The 22,782-nt window shown below is 38.4% G+C and overlaps 4 protein-coding genes and 1 pseudogene across 4 annotated transcripts; 3 read left to right on the top strand and 2 right to left on the bottom strand.

The window, feature by feature from the left end:
• The first annotated feature begins 394 nt into the window (after positions 1 to 394).
• Positions 395 to 4,344, top strand: LOC133743256 (probable serine/threonine-protein kinase WNK3). Its single transcript, XM_062171125.1, has 8 exons — positions 395 to 937; positions 1,105 to 1,142; positions 1,292 to 1,519; positions 1,614 to 1,837; positions 1,945 to 2,102; positions 2,662 to 2,845; positions 2,928 to 3,044; positions 3,148 to 4,344. Exons 1-8 carry the CDS (start codon positions 851 to 853, stop codon positions 3,891 to 3,893), a joined length of 1,782 nt encoding a protein of 593 aa, XP_062027109.1. The 5' UTR covers positions 395 to 850; the 3' UTR covers positions 3,894 to 4,344.
• A 1,226-nt stretch (positions 4,345 to 5,570) lies between these two features.
• Positions 5,571 to 7,303, top strand: LOC133707340 (elongation factor Tu, chloroplastic). The gene has a single exon (XM_062132892.1). The coding sequence runs from the start codon at positions 5,725 to 5,727 to the stop codon at positions 7,165 to 7,167; it is 1,443 nt and encodes a 480-aa protein (XP_061988876.1). The 5' UTR covers positions 5,571 to 5,724; the 3' UTR covers positions 7,168 to 7,303.
• A 1,706-nt stretch (positions 7,304 to 9,009) lies between these two features.
• Positions 9,010 to 13,481, bottom strand: LOC133707341 (protein DEHYDRATION-INDUCED 19 homolog 5-like). The gene is made up of 5 exons (XM_062132894.1): positions 13,231 to 13,481; positions 10,914 to 11,056; positions 10,549 to 10,626; positions 10,242 to 10,450; positions 9,010 to 9,437 (listed from the first exon to the last, which is right to left on the bottom strand). Exons 1-5 carry the CDS (start codon positions 13,307 to 13,309, stop codon positions 9,326 to 9,328), a joined length of 621 nt encoding a protein of 206 aa, XP_061988878.1. The 5' UTR covers positions 13,310 to 13,481; the 3' UTR covers positions 9,010 to 9,325.
• A 2,108-nt stretch (positions 13,482 to 15,589) lies between these two features.
• On the bottom strand, positions 15,590 to 16,202 carry LOC133744943 (transcription initiation factor IIA subunit 2-like; annotated as a pseudogene).
• A 3,204-nt stretch (positions 16,203 to 19,406) lies between these two features.
• On the top strand, positions 19,407 to 21,490 carry LOC133743501 (pentatricopeptide repeat-containing protein At3g48250, chloroplastic). The gene has a single exon (XM_062171457.1). It carries the CDS (start codon positions 19,472 to 19,474, stop codon positions 21,356 to 21,358), a length of 1,887 nt encoding a protein of 628 aa, XP_062027441.1. The 5' UTR covers positions 19,407 to 19,471; the 3' UTR covers positions 21,359 to 21,490.
• The last annotated feature ends 1,292 nt before the right edge of the window (positions 21,491 to 22,782 follow it).

Here is a 22,782-nt window from a genome sequence, read left to right as displayed (position 1 = left end):
CTAAAAATGGAGTAAATGGACAAAAACCCATTACAAAATAATCATATGTAATTGGCAAATCGAGCTAAATAAAAAATAAAATAAAAAACAAACACAGAAACACTAAAATGAGCAATCTTACGCGTCACGTCATTGCATGCCCTAATTTGATAATAAATGTTACAAACATTGAACCAAGACATAAGAGATCAAATTTCTACATCGATGATGCTTGTGTCCAAACATGGTTAAAGTGTACAAATTACAAGGATCAAAGTTAGCTAGGGCAATAGATGCACCGCACACACACGTGATGCTCTTGTATATTCGACAACTCTCACATATATTAAAAATAGAGTCGTGAACTCGTGATCATATTTGTAAAATTTTTATATTGTTTGGATCTTTTCACATACAATCTTCCTCAGACGGTCCAAATAGTTCCCTTCCTGTATTATTGAACAGAGAAAGTAAAAGCTAATTAAGCAGAGAAGGACATGTCCAATCCCCACATGACCCCAAAAGCCAAAGCAAAGCCAAAGTCGACCTTTTCTGCATCCAAAATCCCAGAAACCCAATATTTTTAAAAGCCCTGAATGTGAATGTGACAGAGTCACTCTGTCTCAGAAAATCTAACGCCTTCTCGTTTACGTTTCTCATTCTCACGCTTCTTCGTCTTCTTCTCTTTCTTTTCCGATTCGGGTCAATTTGACACCCCCACCGACTCTGCTGCCTTCCCCATTTTTGGCGGGTTCCAATTTTGGGCTCGTAATTGGTTCCCACCCAAATTGGAAGTTTCAGGGTTTTTGGATTCGATCCCAATCCGATCGGAGTTTGATTTGACCGAAAGCACAAGGCTTTGAGAGAACCAATGCCTCAGGATTTGCCGTCGGACCAGGAAACGGACGATGCCGAAGCTGAGTTCGTTGAAATTGATCCCTCTGGTCGTTACGGACGGGTCAGTAGTTCGAAACTTAATCTCTGGCTTTCTTCATTTATTGCGTAATTTCGATTTAGCTGTTCTACTCTTGCAAGTTTTCATCTTTTCATGGAGTTCTGATTTGGGTTGATTTATATGAGTTGATTTGTGAGTGATGAGTTGTATTTGATTTCGGTGATTTGCAGTATAAAGAGGTTTTAGGCAAAGGGGCTTTCAAGAAAGTGTATCCTTTTTGCTCTGTTCTTTTTGTCAAAGTTCCATTTTTTTATAATGCTTCAAAGTTTGGATTTTTAGTTGGATATTGAATGATGTAATGCCAGAGTGTTTGTAGACATTTTGTGTGTCCTTGATCGGTTTTCGTGGGAAAATTAGATATAGAGCGTTTGATGAATTGGAAGGAATTGAAGTAGCTTGGAACCAAGTTAAGGTGGCAGATCTATTGCGCAACTCTGAAGATTTGGAGCGCCTTTATTCGGAAGTTCATTTGCTCAAGACTTTGAAGCACAAGAACATTATTAAGTTTTACAACTCTTGGGTTGATACCAAGCATGAAAATATCAACTTCATTACAGAGATTTTCACTTCGGGAAACTTGAGGCAGTGAGTTTTGGATGCTCTGTTTTGTCCTGTTAATATTCAATTTTCTGCAACTCATTTGTACTTTTATTTAGTGTTTTAATGTTTCCTTATGTAGATACCGGAGGAAACATAAGCACGTTGATTTGAGGGCACTAAAAAAGTGGTCTAGGCAGATCTTAGAAGGCCTTCTGTATCTTCACCGGCATGACCCCCCAGTTATTCACCGAGATTTGAAGTGTGACAACATTTTTGTCAATGGGAACCAGGGTGAGGTGAAAATTGGTGACTTAGGACTGGCTGCTATTCTTCGCCAGGCTCGTTCAGCTCACAGTGTTATCGGTGAGGATTATAAATATCATCATTATCTATTTTTCTCTTCTGCAATGATATTACTGCTGAATCATCGGGCATCAGAGCTGACATTGCTGTTGTTTCTGTTTCTTAAGGTACTCCTGAGTTTATGGCGCCAGAGCTTTATGAAGAGGAATATAATGAGCTTGTTGACATTTATGCCTTTGGCATGTGCTTATTAGAGTTGGTGACCTTTGAGTATCCTTATGTTGAGTGTACTAATGCTGCTCAGATATTCAAGAAAGTGACATCAGTAAGGCCTTCATGACCTTGACTCTATATAAAGTTGATATGCAGTTCGTATTAATATATAATTTATCAAATTGTTTCTGTTAAACTAATTGAATTTTTTTTTTCTTTTTCGGTAATTGAAAGTTATATCATATCGAAAGTCTCAAAATGTCACAATCACTAGATCTGTTAGACCTGCATGTGATAATTTAATTTAGCTATATGATGCTGTTTATTCTCCTTTGGTCATGATTCATTGGATAACTTCTTTTGCCAATCTCACTAAGCTACTATTCTATTCTCTTACCACATTGTGGTGGGTTTTGTTGACAATTTCTGGTAGCGCCCTGTACATTTAATTTCTATACACTATGGCTTGTCAACTTTTAATTGTTGAAATCATATGTCATCTCCCATTAGATTCTTGATATGAAATGATTTGATGGCTTATCACTACTGTTCCCATAAGTTTAAGCTATTTTGTTGCCAGTTTGCCTATTTCCCCAGACCATTGGCAAACTGCAAACATACATTTCATAACATGGTTATTATATTGGTTATTTTTTTTTTTTCATTGGTAGGGAATAAAGCCAGCATCATTGTCAAAAGTGACAGATCCCGGAGTAAAAGCATTTATAGAAAAATGCATTGTGAAAGTATCTGATCGTTTGCCTGCTGAGGCACTTTTGATGGATCCTTTTCTTCAGTCAGATGGGGATCGTGAAAGTATACCTCATTCTCTTCAACCCAGAGCTCATTATCCAGGTAAGCTTTTGTTGTTTCTCTAGTGCTCAAAGCCTCAAACACTGTTTGTCTTATTCACATCACATTTTTTCATGTTACGCAGAAGGCACTTCTGATCAGAATGTTGGTGTGGATTCTGAAATGAGTAGAGACTTCACGGTACAAGGCCAGAGGAAAGACGACACAATATTTCTGAAACTACGAATAGCAGATTCTACAGGTTAACCCTTTCGTCCTTCTCCATTTTTGCCACTGTACTTAGTTTTCAGTAAAAAAGAATATAATTTACCGCTCTTAACTTGAAAAAGTGTCACTTGGGTCAGGTCATTTTCGAAATATCCACTTTCCATTTGATATTGGTGAAGACACTGCAATTGCTGTTGCTAGTGAAATGGTTCAAGAGTTGGATCTGACAGATCAAGATGTTTCAACAATTGCTGAACTTATTGACTCTGAGATTCAATCCCACATTCCAGATTGGATTTCTGGAGATAATCTTGATGTTGATGTGTCAACTTCTAATAGCCCAGTTTCTGACTTTAAGGAGGATGCTTCTTCCCCGATAAGTGAGATCAGTAATCTAGCATTCGAAAGATTGCCTTCAGGCCGCAAGTATTGGTCCGACTCTCCCAAGGCAGGTAATGGAAACTCTCCAGTGAAGCATGGTTATTCCAACTTGCAGTCTCCAGCGGGATCAGACAATACAAGAGGCACCGATGACAATGATAAATCTCCTGGTAGTCAAGAAAAATCTCCTCGAAACGAAGACGATCCAAATGGTGCAGAAAACTCTGGTTCACTGAATGGCGATAGTCTTGATGCTTCTATTGATCTACATAATAGAAATGGAGCTCATTTATTTGAACCAGAAGAAGTCAAGATCATTGTTGAGAAACTTGAGAAGCTATTGGTGCAACAGCAAAAGGAGCTAGATGAACTCAAAAGGAAGCATGACTCAGAGATATCAGATGTCTTGCATGAACTACCTCCAGCTTTCTGTCAAAAGGTTTTAGATAATTGTAAGTTAAAGATTTCAGACTCTAGAATGCACCATGAGGCACACTGCTAAACCAAGAACTCAGGAGATTCAGGTTCTTTTTGCTAGGTCATGTCTCTAGTTTCTAGTGCTTGGATGATGGATATATAGATTTTTTCTAGTTTGCCGGTAACAGATTGTACAAACCTCAGAGATATTTTATACATGAGTAAGTTGGGAAGCATGAGCTAGTACTAGTTTGAAAAACAATCAAGATTGTTATCTAGATCAGGTTTGAGAGCGAGTCCCGTGAAGCCCTAAGGATCCGGCACTTCGATTCCCACGAATTATGTGATTCTACCGAGGAAGGTATTGGTTTGATCAGTCACATACCTTTGTAATATTAGTATATGCCTTGATATCAACATGCTATCCCTGACTTAATAGTGTGATACGGGTGATCAAAATTGGTTGCAGTGTATCCTATGTACAGATAATTCATTTCCTTAATTTGAGTTTCACCTCGAATCAGACTTGCTTCTGAGCACTGTCGAGAAAATGTGATTATCAATATTTTACCTTTCGGGTAAATTTTGTTTGGGTTGCTTGTTGATTACTCTGTTCACTGCTTACTCTTGTCATTCAGAATATATTAGTTTTCTTATTAGCAATGACGTTCATATCACCAGACCATAACATGAGGTTGGTGCTCGTGACACATCTTCTATGGTTGATTTTGACTCCACGGTGTTACCTAAAACTAAGGTATTTGATTGAAATGCGTGGCACAATGGGATTCTGGTTTTGTAGGTTGGAAACCATGAACACAATGAATGAAATCACCACCAGTCTCTCTCATAATGCATTTAAGATGATATAACCTCTTGGAGATTTAGAGCCTCAAGTGACTTCAAGGGGAAATGGGTTCTTTTGACTAGTATTGACTGTACTAATAACGAATAAACAGTGTTCCCTTGGTCGAACCCTGCAAACCATTGAAGTAAATCTTCGACGTATTTATCTTAGGAAAAAAAAAAGAACAAAACTTATCCCCTGGGTTTAGTCAACCTTTACTTTGTCTGGAGTCGGGGCCTAGTTGGCTTCATCAGTGTATCAGTATAGATTAGTGTGAAGTCTAGTGTGGTCTTTCCTTTGCAGCAACTACTAGCTGTTTGCTGCAAAGTATTGTTCCATCATTCTATGTATGCAGTTCATTATTATTAATGAAGTTTTATTTGATAAAAAAAAAAAAAAAAAAAAAACTTATCCCTTGGGTCAATTTTTGTGTCTTGAAAGAAGAAGAAATACTTCAATGAGTCTAAAAGTGACATATTAAAACTGATAATATGAAATTTTACGACAAATGTGGTTATTACTCACAAAAAGTTAGGTTATGCTTTATAATTCTTAACACTCAGGACTAAAACGATTAATAATAATAATGTTACAACTATAATAAGTTGTCAAATTAGATGTGTGCAATAGTACATTTGCATAAAATAGAATAATAAAATAACTGATCTGTAGCTCGAGTGATTAAAAACACTGACCTCCATATGAGTATATGGCCAGCTGAGCTCTATCTCAACATGACTTTTACTGAGGTAAAAATAAGCAAGAAAGTAGAAAGGGTTTTAGTTTTTACAGGTGGGAGCATGTACCTACACAGAAAGTGTAAATCCCCACGAGTGACCCACACCACTAATCCCCTCTTTGAGGCAGAGAAATGGATAGAACACAACATATGAGGCCCTCTTTGATTATCTTCCTAAAAGGATAACATTTACAACCCTCACTCCCTCTTCTCTACTCTTCTCTCTTCAGCTCTCCTCTCCTCTCCTCTCCTCTCCTCCATCCCAAATCCCCATCCCCATCTTCTTCTTCTTCTTCACCAGAAGAAGACCCAATTAGTCTAATCTCCCATATGGCAATCTCAACAGCAGCAGCAGCTTCCTCAAAGCTCACATACCCTTATGCCTCCTCACCTTCTTCAACCCCTTCTTCTTTCTCAATTAGACCCACTTCCAAGCTCACCCACCTCTCCTCTTCCTTCCTAAACCCCTCCACCATCCTCCACCTCACTCCCTCCTCCACCACGCGCCACCACCACCCCACGCGCCGCTCCTTCACCGTCAAGGCCGCGCGTGGCAAGTTCGAGCGCAAGAAGCCCCACGTCAACATCGGCACCATCGGCCACGTCGACCACGGCAAGACCACCCTCACCGCCGCCCTCACCATGGCCCTCGCCTCCATGGGCAACAGCGTCGTCAAGAAGTACGACGAAATCGACGCCGCGCCGGAGGAGCGCGCTCGCGGAATCACCATCAACACCGCCACCGTCGAGTACGAGACCGAGAGCCGGCACTACGCCCACGTCGACTGCCCCGGCCACGCCGACTACGTCAAGAACATGATCACCGGAGCCGCCCAGATGGACGGCGCCATCCTCGTCTGCTCCGGCGCCGACGGCCCAATGCCGCAGACCAAAGAGCACATCTTGCTCGCCAAGCAAGTCGGCGTGCCCAACATGGTGGTCTTCCTCAACAAACAGGACCAGGTCGACGACGAGGAGCTTCTCGAGCTCGTCGAATTGGAGGTGCGTGAGTTGCTTTCTTCATATGAGTTTCCCGGTGATGATGTGCCCATCATTTCCGGTTCGGCTTTGTTAGCACTAGAGGCCTTAATGGCTGACCCTGCTATTAAGCGTGGTGATAATAAATGGGTAGATAAGATTTATGAGCTTATGGATTCTGTTGATAGCTACATACCTATTCCGCAACGGCAGACTGAGCTGCCGTTTTTGATGGCCATTGAAGATGTGTTTTCCATCACTGGCCGTGGGACTGTGGCCACCGGCCGTGTCGAGAGGGGGACCATTAAGACTGGGGATACAGTCGACATTGTTGGGTTGAAGGATACGAGAAGCACCACTGTTACTGGTGTGGAGATGTTTCAGAAGATTCTCGATGAGGCTCTGGCCGGTGACAACGTGGGGTTGTTGCTTAGGGGTATTCAGAAGATTGATATTCAGAGAGGGATGGTGTTGGCTAAGCCGGGGACTATTACCCCGCATACTAAGTTTGAGGCGATTGTCTATGTGTTGAAGAAGGAAGAGGGTGGTAGGCATTCCCCCTTTTTCTCGGGTTATAGGCCACAGTTTTACATGAGGACTACTGATGTCACCGGTAGAGTGACTCAGATTATGAATGATAAGGATGAGGAGTCCAAGATGGTTATGCCTGGTGATCGTGTCAAGATTATTGTCGAATTGATTGTGCCTGTGGCTTGTGAGTCCGGAATGAGGTTTGCTATCAGAGAAGGAGGGAAGACTGTTGGAGCAGGTGTTATTGGAGCCATACTTGAGTGATAAGAAAAGAAGAGCTCGGTTGGTGCTCTTCACTTTTGTTTTTGTGGTGTCAAACTCGAACTCTCAACTTAATTTTATTTAGTTTTGACATTTTAAGCGATTTTCACCATCAAATGTTATATATTTTGTAGGTTCATTTGCCATTTGTTCTGATTTGGTTGCCAGCTTAGTTTGATAATATTTTTGTGATGATTCAATATTGACTTCGGTTAAACCAAATGGTGACATGAATTCCCTTTCAATCAAGTTGATACTTCCATTTGGTTTGTACTCATGAAACTGAAGGTGTAGCATTTGCTTGTCTTTCACCCAATAAAGCTGTTTGGTGTAGTATGCCTCTGGTTACAATTAGTAGTATGATTTTTGAAATTAAAGGTCCAGGATTTACATGTTTCTTGTATTGGTTGATTTTGAGGAGTATCATGCAACACACATAAAATGCATTAAGGATGTTCTTTATTTACTTAAACCATTTTTTGTGAAGTTAAGATATTGAAAAACGAACATGGCATACATTTGCTCTGTGAAGCTTCACCTATATTGGTAAGATTCTTTTCAAAGCTTCCCTATTACCATTTACATGTTATCATCTCCATGTTGATCCCATCTTCGGTTTGCTGGAAGAGTTTTTGCGCAGCCCTTTAATTTTTCTCGACTGTTGTTACATAAACCACTTCCCTGGCCAAACTACACCTTATTTCCTCTCCCAGTCTCTATTTCCCAAATTTCCAATCCCAAATGCAAGGCCTTGATGATCAATCTTCAAAATTCCAACTCCATATGTTCCTCTCCCAGTCTCTATTTCCCAAATTTCCAATCCCAAATGCAAGGCCTTGATGATCAATCTTCAAAATTCCAACTCCATATGTTCGCTCTTATTAACTACTTCCTTTTCCAATCCATATACTTGTAAAGTTGTAATGTAATTAATATATCCTTTTCCTATTATAGCCTAATTCTATTTTTTCGGATCATGGATCGCGCCTCTTCTACTTCTCATTCTGTGTTAGAAACGCTAAGTTTTTGGTTGGACACATGGAGTTGGCTTTCCCCAGAATGACGACGCACCACTTCCATTCATATCAAATTCAAAAATCCAGATGAACTTCAAGAAAACAGCACCGAGTTGGTTGAGTATGTATGATGGATCGGTCAGAAGACACTCGAGCTGAATTAGATAGAGAGATTGAATGGTACTATGGTGATAAGTAGAGGTAGTTTGGGAAGATAAAAAACAACTGGGGAAACATATCTAGATACTGATAATGAAAGTGAGTTCCGAAACAGGCATACGCATGAATCGCAGGTTTAGTTTTTCCTATTTTCCCTTGACACTGCAAACATAGAGAGCCTTAAACATGTTCGATAAGAATATGCATATTTGCCTTGGGAATCCATGTATACTTCCGATCTAATCTCCAAGTCCTTTGATCACTACTTCGGCAAATATAAGAGCTGCATTTGTTCCATTGCATATTTGCAAATTGTACCATTCCTTAGCCAGTGGAACTTATTGTTTTCTTTGCAAATATGATTTTCCAAACTAGGTGCTGTTTTCTTTACTTGAGTAGAGGTAGTTTGGTCAGATGGTGAAAGTCTCATATTTGCAAATTCCTTGGCTTGTCCCCCTGCATGACCTGCAGTGGCTGCAATTCTTGAGACTCGCAAAATCAGTTTTCCATCCCTGAAGCTTTGGATTCGACTCAATTCTTACGCAATGGACCAAACTGGTAAACATAGCCATCAAGAGATTTCCATCAGATTTTATCAGGTGAAATAGTATAATGTCGAGCATCTACTGTATCTGTGTATAGAATATAGAGTAAAAGAGAAGATAGCCACTGATACTAATCATACTATAAATAAGCTCTCCTTAATATGAAAGTCGCCTCTAAAAGAGGCTGCTTATATATAAATAGCCATAAAGGATAAATAGTATACAAACATGTATACATAGTGTCTCATTGCAACAAACATTGTCTATCTAAAGACAACTTCTCTCTGTAAATACCCTAATATAGACTGTGACTTCCTAAATTCACGCTCCACTGTGTAGATTCATTGCCTAACGACACATTGATACAGCAGCATCCTTGGTGAATGATGAGATGAGCAATATCCTGCATCTTCCGCTTTAAGTCTCTAGCTCAGAAACAATTCATAGATCTGAGAATATGGTTGATGCAATCAACTGCTGCACAAATGTTGCCCTCTGCCTTCTCTCTGCATTATCCTTTTCACAACCTTCATCTGGCAAAGATGGCTCAGTGCTGCACAGAAAAAATGTATCAGCAACAGGGCATCAACTGGCCTATTTTCATTAAGCGGCTTTATGTTTTTGTGTAACCCTCAAAATGCTGTTTTATTTTACATGTCATCACTACTCTACTCAATAGAGCAAGTGAATGGCAATGCAAGAGTTAAATGAGCTTTGATTAGATAATAACAAACACAGGAGCATATAATAAATAGTCAACCGAGCCAGCTCTTATCAATCTATTGGTGACAAACAACATAAATTTCTTCAGTGACAACACTGATAAGGAAAAACGATAAAATGTGCAGATATTGGCAGTGTTTCCTAATATGATTTCATCCTTCTCATGGAAAACTACCAAACTGGTGTGATGGATTTTGATTGTCCTTGATTTTTAGGGGAAAAGAGGTTGGAAGATGACACAGACAAGTTCACAGACAAACTCAACACCTCTTAAAAGTTTGGGACTCTTGATGAAGGGCAGATTTAGATCTTAGGCTTACATAATAGGTTTAGTTCCTTTCTCCACAAAAGAGTAGATATTATATAAAATAATAAGAATACTATTAAACAGCAATCTGTCTTATTATTGGAGCATAAACTTAGGAGGTAATGTTTCGAAGCTGTTCTTTTCTTTTAAAATAGTTTCCAACTTAAAAAATATGAGGTACCTAGGTTTTTGCAAGATCCATTAACTATTGTAAGATGATTGATGCACAGTGAATGTTAAATAAAGATTCTTAAGTTTGCAATCCCTGTAAAAGCTCACTGCCAACACTAATCTGTCCTAATTTCATTTAGAGCAAAAGGAGTGTACCTTTTCATATCGGAAATAATAGGGGCATTGATATCAGAACAAACATCTTGCGGAATACCATTAGGGTCTGAAAATGATACATTGCAGATAAAAGGTGAGAGGAGAGGATCAGGTGCAGATTCATGTGCATATGCCCTTCCATTCTTCAGCAGCGCTTTCATTGCTGAACTACCAGTCCAGGGACCGGATTTTTGAGATTTTCTCCTGTGCTGAAAAGCATAAACAAATCCTTTAAGGTTTCAACATTGCTCAGCAAAATAATAGACTGACATATAATGAATCCATGATCCAATATCAGTAATAATACCTTGAAGGAGCTTGCGTGCTGCACCATTAAATGTCCGATGACATCCTTCCCTAGATTTGCTGCACATAAAGGACAAACCTGGAATAGCAAGATTAAAGTAGTCATCAAGTCCAATTTCCAATCAAAACATCATAAAATGATGTCAATAACATATTCCAATCGGACACCGATTTATCATTATGGTGAATACATGCTATGAACTATACCAAGTAGATCAATTAATCGTTCTTTATCAAAACATTCAATGGTTTTCATTAGATAGTCTATGAAAGACTCAAGATTCCTTTTTTTTCCTACCATACTAAATCGCCCTTAAAGAAGAAAAATCCCATACAACAATATTTTTGGTAAAGAAAAGAACATACTGCATTTTTGAAGTCAAAGCAGTGTTCTTCCTCCAAGTGGTTGCAGAGCATAGGGACCTCAATGTCCACATAACAAAAAGGGCATAGAAAACAAGACTTTGCATCATCATCTCCTTCAGAATCGTCCAAGGCAAAATGATTATCTGTTTCACAATACAAGATAAGATAGAAGTTCGACATTTAGACAAAATCTGTGGATGGATGTGTGCGACTGTGTCTGTTTGTATATAGGAACCTAGGAGGAGTGCCCACATGTATAGGACTTCAACAATTAAATACTAGAAACAATTTGAGTGACTACCAGTCATACTAAGTGCACCAACATTTTGAACAGAGTAGGAAACCATAATTTCACTGCTACAAAACAATAATAAAAGGAAAGAAATTGCAGTTAGCAACAAGAAAGAAAATGCTTCAAGAAGATTGGTCTCCTTAGATATTCTTAGGGTATGTAACAGGTCTTGGAACTCCTCATTATTAAAAGGACATTGAAATTCCAAACTACAATTCACAGGATCAAACATGTGCAAAGACACAAACATTCTAGAATTAAATTACAGGATCAAATATATGCAAACACGTGCACATTCTGGCGTCAAATTACAGGAAATGTACACATGCAGACACACTAAGTCGCATATTCTTAAGCTATGCACAGGCACATAGAAATTCTAGACTACTCAGCCTTAAAATCTCAAATATTCTGGCATCAAATCACAGGAAATGTATACAAGCAGAGGTATGTACAGGTTCTTGGACATCCTAATTACTATACGCACATAGACGTTATAAACAACTAGGCTATCCCAATTAAAGCAAAACCTCTCAAATATTCATTAAATTACATGTTCAAACACATGTTTACAAACGCACATTCTGGAATTAATCACAGGATCAAACACGTGCAAACACGTGAGCATTTTTGCATTAAATCACAGCATCAAACACAGGCAAACAAGCGCACATTCTGGCATTAAATCACAGGATCAAACACGTGAAAACACGCGCGACATGCACACAGATACGTAGATATATATATATATATATATATATATTAGAAAGAATGATGTACTCGAGCTATCTCTAACCTGCAGCTCATACTCTGGCAACAAGAAACTAATAACTGAACTCTTTTGAATCATATATACTGATTCAGTATGGAAATGCTTAAATCAAACACCACTTTGACTCTTCTAAGGAACAGCAGAGCCTAAACAAATATGCACATGCAACTTCTTATCTATAAACTGTATAAGCTACAAAGGGATCAACCAGTCTCAACATCCATAGCTAAACGGATTTTTAATTTTACTCTATGGTTAAACAATCAAACCTTAAGCTTGTTACCTGCTTTTGATCTAGTTTTGTAAGTTGCTTCCTCATAATCATCTTCACTTTCATAAACAATGACACTAGAAGCATCAACCTCAGACTTTTCCTCAACCTCTTGCCTACTTTCAGATGAACTATTTCCTAATTTTTCCAGCTGCATCCTCCGGAGCTGACGCTGAACCCTTAAGATTTCTACACCCAACTTAAGCTCTGCCAACTCTTGATCCACCACCTCATTTCCACCTTCTTCATGCTGATTGTTTTCTTCATTTTCACAAGTATCTTCCTCACCCCCAATGTAATTGGTCATGTTGATAGGTCCCTCTTATCTATTTCCTTAGGCACCCTAATTCTATCAAAGGGATAGCCCCTATTATATACTCCATTGACAATTTATAAAAGGAAATATCATCTGCCATCTTTACTATGATATTGCACATACAGAATGTTTTTTCATATCTCACGTATATAGAAACTCATTAAGATTCAATAAAATCTTAGATTTTTCTAACCTTTTCATTTTAAGAAAAAAAATTAGTATTTCCTACCAAAAATGCACCCATTTTATCTCATGAAAATGTTCCTTTTGTGAAAATCCAAGCAAGGTAGTTCATTTAAAACACGTTCTAACAGAAACACTTGGTCCGAAACAGAAAACAAAATCCAATCCACAAGTAAATGTAGGCTTTACTTCACCAAGCAATTAAAGAAAAACCAAGGAGCCGCAAGCCAATTACTTCCTTGAACCCAATCAAGCACTGAATCATTGCAGATATAAAAATTAACCAAAAAGTCTTCAACTTTAAGTCCAGATTAACAGTCCAATTCCCAAAATTGTACCCAGATAGAGAAAGAACTTGAACAGTTGAACATCAATACATATCTATTACTAGATTAACTTCCAAAAAACAAAAATAAATGAAAAAAAAGTGAAATGCTGAAGAACATGAAGAAGTGAAACAAAGTGAGCAAAAATTGAAGTTACCATAGTGCATCCGTGCAGCATGAACAGCAGAGAGGCTCTTAGCAGCATGAACTCTGGAGGCCCACGAGTCAACGTCCATGGAGTCAACTCTCCGGCGACCCAAGTCGGCGACTTTCAGGCGAGAAATGTTATGTGGGGAAATGGGTTCGGATCAAAAAGGCCAAAGTTTCAATCTTTTTTGAGAGATTGAGGGTGAATGGTGAGAACTGAGAAGGGTGATGTGTTTTGCTTACTCACTCCCTCATATATTGCTTCTCAACACTGAAAGCTTCCCTGACACACAAAAAAAGTTAGTGATGGATAGCTGACACCTGGAATATATTTTCTCTTTTTTTTTTTCGACAAAGAAATTCTTTTTCTTCTTCTTCCAGTTGAATAATTGGACATGGTAATGGCAGAGTGAGAGGTACTGCTACTTTTGTCAAGTTGTCATATTTTACCATAAAGTACTGAAGAACGCCATTGTTTTATTTTATACTGGTTTGGTCTTATTATATGGTATATTTGTTTTCCATGGTGCACTGACATGTATTGGAATTTGAACCAAGAATTATTGTATGGTTAAATAATTTAGTATAAGATTTTTTAGTGACCGCAAAAAGAAAATGAGGGAAATGGTTTTAGTGTGTATATGACTCGTGTGAAATAGGCAAATAGCCTTTTTTCCTCACATGGGGCCTTTTGGGTCTCTTCAAGGAAGCTAAAGACGTTGATGTCAAACTTGTTAGGGCGGTTTCTTATCAAAACAAACTTGTTAGGGGGGTAAGGGGTTTGCTACTTTATCCCAAAAGATAAGAGAAAAACTCAAAATCGTCTTTGGTTGGATTTGATGTTGATGGTAAAAGATTGAAGGAGAAGAAAATAAGAAGTAGATTCCACATTGTTTATGGCAAATTCAATGCAACATTTGATGAATCTTTTTTTATGCAAACATTTTTGGCGATTTATGTTTCGATCGAAATGATTACATATATTAAAATATTCTTAAGTGTAAATATCATTTGATTACCAATTTATAGAGTTAAGACTTATAACCACTGCAAATGGCCTAGTGGTTCTTGCCTAGTTGGGTGTGCTCCCCAACCTAGGTTCGAACCTCGAAGCTGTAAAAGTGGTCAGGCACTGTGCTGCAATGCATTTCACATGCGCCGAAGGGGGTTTATCTTGGGCCTAGGAAGCCTTTGGGTTCACCTTGACAAAGTAAAAAAAAAAAAGAGTTAAGACTTGTTTAGTAACTTCTTAAACTTACATTTACGAACACTCATGTGTCATCTTTAAAATAATAACTTTATTACATTATCAATTTATTGTATGAAATTTTTGAACTTACAATTATCCATTTGACATCCCCTTCAAAATGGAAAGACCCATTTGATATATATTTTTTTATTATCAACTTAAGCTCTTTTCATAACTTTTTAAATTTACATTTACGAACACCCACGTGTCATATTTTGAAATAGTTATTCCGTTATTAACTTCCCTACATGGGTTTTCTGATCTTGTACTCCAAGATAAGAATGGAAATACTTAATTGTGTGGTTAGGTTTAATAACAAAGTTTTATGCAAAAGGTAGGGAAACAAAAGGGGGTGACAAGAAAAAGAACTGCTTTGAGAAGAGACAACCTAACCAGGACATGGGCATGCTCTAACGAGTTGGACAGAAAGTTGCTTTATTAGTGTGAGATGAGTGAGTAGTGCATTGGATATGAACTAGGGTCGGTGCATTCCACCTATAAAAAAAAGAAAAAAGGGCCGAACAACAAATTCTGAAAAGCTTGTGGTGGGACATTTCGTTTACAAAGAATAGAGCTCACTGTCATCTTGGGTCTAATTTTCTAAAAGGTCAGAAAGTCGATCAAAAGGGTTTAGATAATCAACCATTTAATACTCTTAATTCAGTTTAGTCAAGATTCGTAATTTCAGTTTCGATGAAAATTTTGATACTTGGATCAGTACAGAAAGAGAGCTAGCTAGGTGTCGTCCCGGGTCAATTTTCTAAAAGACTTGGACACTTCATCAAAAGGGTTTGAATAATGAATCCAATAGTGTTAATTCAGTTTAGGGATGAATATCAAGGGTTTGGTTTTGGGCTTTCGGGTCGAAGACGTTAAGAGGTTAACAAAACCAATCCAAAAGAATATATGGGCTTATACTCACATGGGCTGAAGCTTAACAAGCATATTTCATTCATAGATCTTTTCAGACCAAAATACATGTGTAATGTGTTAATTGTCCGCCGCTCTGCCTCCATATTCAAAGCTGAAAACTGAAGAAAAAAAAAAGACTGTTAATCTAACAAAAATCCTAACCATTTAAGCTGCAAATAGGTTTGACGATTAACAACAGCGTTTGGCTTCAATTAAAGTGTTTTGAGTCACACGTCAATATTTTAAGGCGCTCAACATTTTCCTCGACGGTGATGCCATTACTATTTTGGTATCTGACTACAGCATTGCGTATGGAGAATTACCATACATGCTCAAAGTATTGGTAGGTATGCAAATGTCCCTGTACAACGAAAATGAAAACCTTGTGTCAAAAGTATAGCTCAAATTTCATCACATTCGTGTTATCCTTCACTTGTTTGTGTCATGTATTTGTTTTGTGCATTTTGAACCTATGATAAACATAAAAAATAAGAGTTTATATCTAAGCAATGCTTTAGAGAAGGGTTTACTTTGATTGTGACTTTGTTTCTCACTCGGGTTTCCAGAGCTTCAGCCATAGACTAAAGTTACATATACAAACCCAAAATCAGAAAGATAGTACGTAGATAAATACATACACAAGTAAAAGATTAACCATTCAAAGATGGAGGTAATCAGCAACAAAGAGTGCTTCCTACCCTGTCGAACTGGAGAAGAACCTGATAGGCAAGTTCAGCAGAGAGAGTTCTGCTCTCAATCATCTCCTCCAAAGCCTCAGTCAGACACATTCCAATCCTTGAGTTCATGTAAAGCGTAGCCATCTTTGATGTGTCACAGTATTTGCTTACATGCACCGAAACCAAATTCGGCTTGCGTTCTAAATAGGAAATGATTAGTTTCTGGTGGTTACCAATATATATTGGGGGGTTATAAAACAACAATTTATGCTCTCTATTAGACGTTGTTTGCTTCCCAAGACTTATATTGGGGCTTTTATACCTAATAGCGTTTGTAACTCGGGGTATATATAGGAGGCTGGAAACCGACTCTGACAGGATGACGGATATATCCCCGTCTTAGTTTTCCTTTTTCCAAAAAGGAAAATTAGATCTCACAACACTACAAGTCATACATCGATTACCATGTCCTGCCTCCGGGGTATGAACATGTGCCTGCATGTATTATACCAAGCCAATGATGCATCATATATATGATGATCTATATACTTATCAATTCCTTGTACCTAGCTAGGAAGCAAAAGTGTGATTATTCAAATATATATATCACGGAAAAGAGTACCATCATTCAGTTGTTAAAGAAGTGTAGAAAGATGGATAATTACATGGCTTCATTAGGCTGTAATTCAGTAGAGAAGAGCGCATAGCTGGACTATACATATACATATACATACTAGTATAATTTTCATGGTTCGATCCCTATCAAGATTCAACATGTAGTGCCTTGCATTCTACGAAAGATGGTGTCCAGATGGTTTTAAATTTGCCTGCATTCAGTAATTCGGGTGCCAAGGATGAGTTCATATATGATTTCAAGGGAACAAGCAGGAATTACACAAGAAGTAAATCAGGTTTCATTTCAATTAGTATTTATTAATATATTCCACAATGAGAGCCCAAACAAAAGTTATGTACGTCTACATCCGTTCGTAGCTTAATTCTTTTCATCATGCATCCAACGTTACAATTAGCATCAAATTAGTACACGACCATGATTAAAGGTAACAACTCTTCAGGATTCTCTTAAAATTTCAAGTAATTAATCTGCTTCAAGATAATATTGCTGTAGTAGTGTATTATTGGTGGTGCAGGGAACTTGTTCAGCTGCCCTCCAAACAAGTTTCACATAGTAAAATCAAGCATCTCATCATTACTTAACTATTTGTGTAACAAAAGAGGAGCGAAATAAGAGAATGCACTACTTGTAGTATTGATTATACCAAAGGTTTGCTCATGATAAACTATAATGAATTAATGTTAGTATAGTAATTTACATGCATGGTGTGAATGAGGGTTTTAACAATGAAATGCAGTTTTGATTATCAATCATAATCAATTGTCAGGATAGCGAGAGAGGATAAGAACTAGTATGGATGTTTTGATGATTAATTTATATAGTATTAATTTTCTCCAATATCTCTGAAATAAAGTCGGGAAACTTTGATAATTGTAAAAATATAAATAGTAATGATCATTCGATTGTTACCTGTATATCACATAAATGTGATCATATATCAAGCATCACATCCTTTGTATGGTATGAATGAGAACTGATTTTCAATTTCAGATGATAGATGCATGTATCATGAACAAAAAATGGAAATTAGATGACAAATCGAGTTCAGTGGTATCCAAATGATACTCATAGAGTGTCCTAATCAATGTACTAACATCAGAAGTGAATAACAATAGCACTACTCTACTTTGCAATCTCAAGTCCAACAAGACATATATACATGATACTAATATCTCATGCTTAATTACATACTACTAGAACATGCAGTGACTAGTCTAGCTATTACAACATGACATCTTAAAACTGAAAAGATGTCGAATTATGAAAACAGGATCATCATCAACAGCAACATATATGAAATATTTGCTGGATATACTGAAAAGAAGAAAGCGATATCGGACCAGGAGAGCTTGATTCCCATGAATAATGGATGATACCACCCATCTATCTATATCATTCTTGGCTTGGAGTGGGAGGGAGGGACCTCAAAGTTCTTGAAATTGCAGGAATAAACCCTACCTATCTCATGAAAGTAAGAGATCAGAAGCCTGAATTGTTTCCAGTATTGCACTACCAAAGTAACTCTGACAAATTGAAAACCAACAGACATGGTGATAAGTGGGAGAACGAAGAAAACAGAAATGTTTGTGTTCTAAGTTTAGTTCATCAGTGAGGAAGCAAGGTTAAGGTTGCAGAATATAAAAGTGACTCGCAGAACACACAAGAACTTCTATATATACTGGCAAAATATATAGAGCTTTATTGTGACAGGTGAAACAATATTGCAATACACGCATACTGTGAGTGTAGAAAGAGACCTTGCTAATTTATATTCCCGCATGCAGTGTTTTCCTCTTTAATGGAACAGTGATAAAGAGCACGTTTCCACAGGAAAAGGAAAGCGAAGGCCCAAAAAAAAAACAGGAAAGTGGAGGTGTTTATTGGGGGTTTTAGCACTTTAGCTTAGATTGTTGAAATTGTGAAGGCAAAAGCCGAAGCATGGTGTCCCAAAGGTAAAAGCCAACCCTTCTCAAACTCTCAAAGTGGTCTTTTCTTTGTCTCTAAGGTCCATGAAATTTTGGCTCTATTTTTATCTTTTGGTCGGTAAATGTCAAAAAGGATTATCATTTTTCTTTTTGCGGTAGCTAAGCTATAGGCTTTACATGATACGTTTTTGTCTCCCGTTGATTTTGGGGTCACTCTTTTGGTCTTAGTGGACAAAGAGTTAAAAATCAGTATGGAGCGTGGATGAAATGTCTAGCTATGTTTGTTGTGTTGACAGTGTACATACTCCCGATAAGAATCATGAAATCATGGCGATCGACTTATAAAACTTATAACTCTAATAATTGAGAGTATTTAATTTAAAAATCGCCGAACAATCTTCCTTACTTTCAGAAAACATTCATCCAATCTCTACACCCAAACATTTTCAGGTTCAAATTGTCCAACATCAGATCACATCTAAAGTCTAAACCCTAAATTGCGGTTGCGTAAAACCCTAACATTTTTCAGACACGTTTACAAGTGCCTAGCACGCCCGTTCTAGTAAAGGCTGACTTTTGTGTTCACTTTTATAACGGGCACCACAACTTCGCGTGTAAGCCAACCAAGATGGGGCCCACTTTCTATAGGGCCTTCATTTTTGGTATTTCTCCACCACATGGGCTTCAACCCAATTACGTTACATTCGGGTCGACATTTAAAAAGCCCAGACCCGCTCTAAACCCGAAACCCAACGCCTTCATCCCCAACCCTTAAACCCTCGAAATCCCCCAAATCATATCAATGAACCAAAATGGCTTAAACCCTTTGAAATCTCTGAACCTCAGCAGCCATGAATCGAGCAAAGGCGGTCCTCACATCTCTCCGAGTCGCCAACTCGCTCGTACTGAGTCGGGTCCACTCCACAACTCGGCCTCTTTGTTCTCAGGTGACTCACTTCCCTCATTTACTTTCAAATCAATCTCACAGCTCTCATTTCCTCAATACCCATCAAAGACTCCCCTTTTCGTCAACACCCAACTCGGTTCTGCAACTCGTTCTGGCCAATCAGTGGTCAGCTGAGTTAGAGAGCGAGTTGTCCGAGTCACACCCATCACTGACCCACGATGTGGTTATCTATGTTTTGAAGAAACTGGATAAAGACCCACCAAAGGCTTCCAGTTTCTTCAATTGGGTCTGTGAGAAAAATGGGTTTAGGCCAAGCTCTTCGATTTTTAGCTTAATGCTTAGGGTTTTAGTGCACAAGGATACAATGAGACAGTTTTGGGCGACTCTGACGAGAATGAAGGAGGAAGGGTTTTACATTGATGTGCAGACGTATTTGGCGATATCGGAACAGCTTAGAACTGGGAAGATGGATGCCGACGTTGCGGCGTTCAAGCATTTTTATGAGAGGATGATTCAAGATAATGCTGGTGATGAGGTTGTCAAGAAGGTGGTGGATGTTGTTTTGGGGTCAGAGTGGAGTGATAAGGTTGAGAAAGAATTGGGGGAGCTCAACATTGTGTTATCGGATAATTTTGTCATAAGGGTATTGAGGGATCTTAGAGTTTGCCCATCGAAAGCCTTGGGGTTTTTCCATTGGGTGAAACAGTGTCCCGGTTATGAGCACAATAGTGTTACATACAATGGAATTGCAAGGGTTCTTGGACAGGCTAATTCAATTGGGGAGTTTTGGAGTGTGATAGAGGAAATGAAGGCTGCGGGTCAGGAGCTGGATTTAGATACTTACATTAAGGTTTCGAGGCAGTTTCAGAAGAGCAAGATGATAGAGGATGCAGTGAAGCTTTATGAACTCATGATGGATGGCCCTTATAAGCCTTCTGTTCAGGATTGCAGCATGCTTTTAAGGAGCATCGCAGCAAGTGGGAAGCCGGATTTGGATTTGGTGTTTAGAGTTGCAAAGAAATTTGAGTCTGCAGGGGGTACACTATCTAAGGCTGTTTATGATGGGATTCACAGGTCTTTGACGAGTGCAGGTAGATTTGATGAAGCAGATAATATTTTGAAGGTTATGAGAAATGCGGGGTTTGAGCCAGACAACATTACATATAGCCAAGTGGTCTTTGGACTTTGCAAGGCCAAGAAACTCGAAGAAGCCTGTAAAGTGCTGGATAATATGGAAGAAAATGGATGTGTTCCTGATATAAAGACTTGGACGATTTTGATTCAAGGCCATTGTGCTGCTAATGAAATTGAAAAGGCGCTGATTTGTTTTGCAAAGATGATGGAAAAAGAATGTGAAGCGGATGCGGATCTTCTAGATGTCTTGATAAATGGATTCATTAAGCAGACGAAGGTAGATGGTGCATACAAACTGCTTATTGAAATGTTGAATACAGCTCGTGTAAGACCTTGGCAAGCCACATTCAAAAATCTTATCGACAACCTACTGGGAGCTAGAAAACTCGAGGAAGCAATGGAGCTTCTTCACTTAATGAAGAAGCAGAGCTACCCGCCTTATCCGGAGCCTTTTGTCCGATACATATCAAAGTTTGGTTCTGTGGAGGATGCTTCAGAATTTTTCAAGGCATTGTCTGTGAAGGAATATCCATCCTCTGCAGCTTATGTCCATGTTTTCAAATCATTCTTTAAAGAAGGTAGACACTCTGAGGCCAAGGATCTGCTTTATAAATGCCCCCATCATATCCGAAAACTTGGTGAGGTTCGGAAACTTTTTGGTTCTACAGAAAGAAGCAAGACTACTGCTATTGGTTAAAGTTTGCACTAGTAGTTGCATGAGAAACTTTGTGGTTCTTACACATATGACTATTGCTGCTGCTTGAAATTTGTACCAATAGTTGCATGAGATCTGGAATTTATGGAAAACAATCTCTCCCTCTTTTGTTTATTTCGGACTGCTAGTTCATTTAGTTTTTTTTTTTTTTTTTTTTCCAATACCAAGTTTTATTAGCAAGGCATTGATAAGATACCGAGATAATGTAATACTACAAAGATCATTGATGTATGAAAGTAATGAAAATTAGAGTACCAACTACGAAGAGAGATATAGTAAAGTATGTGGTGCTAAAGAAAATTGATTTGAGAATGGAGTTATGAGGATGGTAACTAGAAGAACCTTGATTTAAAAGTTGGTGATATACCAGTAAAGTTCTACCGCTCACTATCTGTTGGCAAAAGTTGTGTACTTTCGGGTAAACAAAGTTACTGACTAGCCATGAACTATGGAAGCTTCGATGCTCCTCAAACCTCAACTGTTGGCTTCATATAATTAAAAAACATTACTGATTAACTATTAGATTTTACACGAGAGAGGAGAGCCCTGTTTCTCTGATTAACTATTGGATTTTACACGAGAGACGAGAGCCGTGTCGCCACTGATGCTCTAGACCAAGCTCTCATGAACGTGAACTACTATATTTACATTCACAGGTGATTGAGCTTATTTCATTGGTCAGTTACCAGGTGAACATCATTGTGAATCAACATTAAATGTGAGACATAGACCCAAAACAAGAATTGGCTTAGCCGACCATTTGACTCAACCCGATCCATTACATAAAACCCAACCGGCCAACTGGTCACTACATCAGCTCCTTTCACTAGAACCAGTCAACCAGCCTCAGCGGCGGTAACCCCTGATTGCCCTTATCGATTTCCGACCTCCTGCACCGGCTGCGCTTCAGGTGCGCAATGAAGGACAGTTTTCGGAGATCAAACCGGGACAGATTGTTCTACTTCTTGCTTTGGAATTGTTTGGTTCGAGATCGGTGAAAGAAATGGAGCGGATTGTTGAATTTAAAAGTACACATGAATGTTGGGATGTCACCGTCGATTTGCTTCCCGGAATCGGTGAAGAAATGGAGAACAAGATCATTGCTATGGCGTCCACGTCAAAAATTCCAGTTAAGGGTCGAACTCGAACTGCCCAAATATTAGTTTCTGTTTTCCTCACTGTTTGTGTTTTGCTTTTGTTTTATAAGTAAACTCATTGAGACTGGTCCTATTGATCGTGCAATTTGCGGACCTAGGATTTTAGATCGGGTGGGCTAAAAAAAAATTATTAAAAAGTTCACTAATTTATTTATTATTATTTTTTTTTTTTAAGTTTTACAAGTAACTTGTTAAACCACATCATAAATTGAACATGTTTGGACCTAAAATGAGCATTTTTGCCTGACA

This window comes from Rosa rugosa, chromosome 4 (genome assembly GCF_958449725.1).
Source record: "Rosa rugosa chromosome 4, drRosRugo1.1, whole genome shotgun sequence".
Classification (NCBI taxonomy): domain Eukaryota; kingdom Viridiplantae; phylum Streptophyta; class Magnoliopsida; order Rosales; family Rosaceae; genus Rosa; species Rosa rugosa.
Note: the sequence above shows the minus strand (reverse complement) of the source record. Positions and strands in the feature narration are given on the sequence as shown.

Coding starts and splice junctions, on each gene's coding strand:
- LOC133743256 (XM_062171125.1), top strand. CDS start 851: ATGCCTCAGGATTTGCCGTCGGACCAGGAAACGGACGATGCCGAAGCT. Junction 1,143..1,291: donor AAAGGGGCTTTCAAGAAAGT/GTATCCTTTTTG, acceptor TGGGAAAATTAG/ATATAGAGCGTTTGATGAAT. Junction 1,838..1,944: donor TTCAGCTCACAGTGTTATCG/GTGAGGATTATA, acceptor CTGTTTCTTAAG/GTACTCCTGAGTTTATGGCG.
- LOC133707340 (XM_062132892.1), top strand. CDS start 5,725: ATGGCAATCTCAACAGCAGCAGCAGCTTCCTCAAAGCTCACATACCCT.
- LOC133707341 (XM_062132894.1), bottom strand. CDS start 13,309: ATGGACGTTGACTCGTGGGCCTCCAGAGTTCATGCTGCTAAGAGCCTC. Junction 11,057..13,230: donor TGCTGCACGGATGCACTATG/GTAACTTCAATT, acceptor ATTGTGAAACAG/ATAATCATTTTGCCTTGGAC. Junction 9,438..10,241: donor ATTATTTCCGATATGAAAAG/GTACACTCCTTT, acceptor TTTTCTGTGCAG/CACTGAGCCATCTTTGCCAG.
- LOC133743501 (XM_062171457.1), top strand. CDS start 19,472: ATGAATCGAGCAAAGGCGGTCCTCACATCTCTCCGAGTCGCCAACTCG.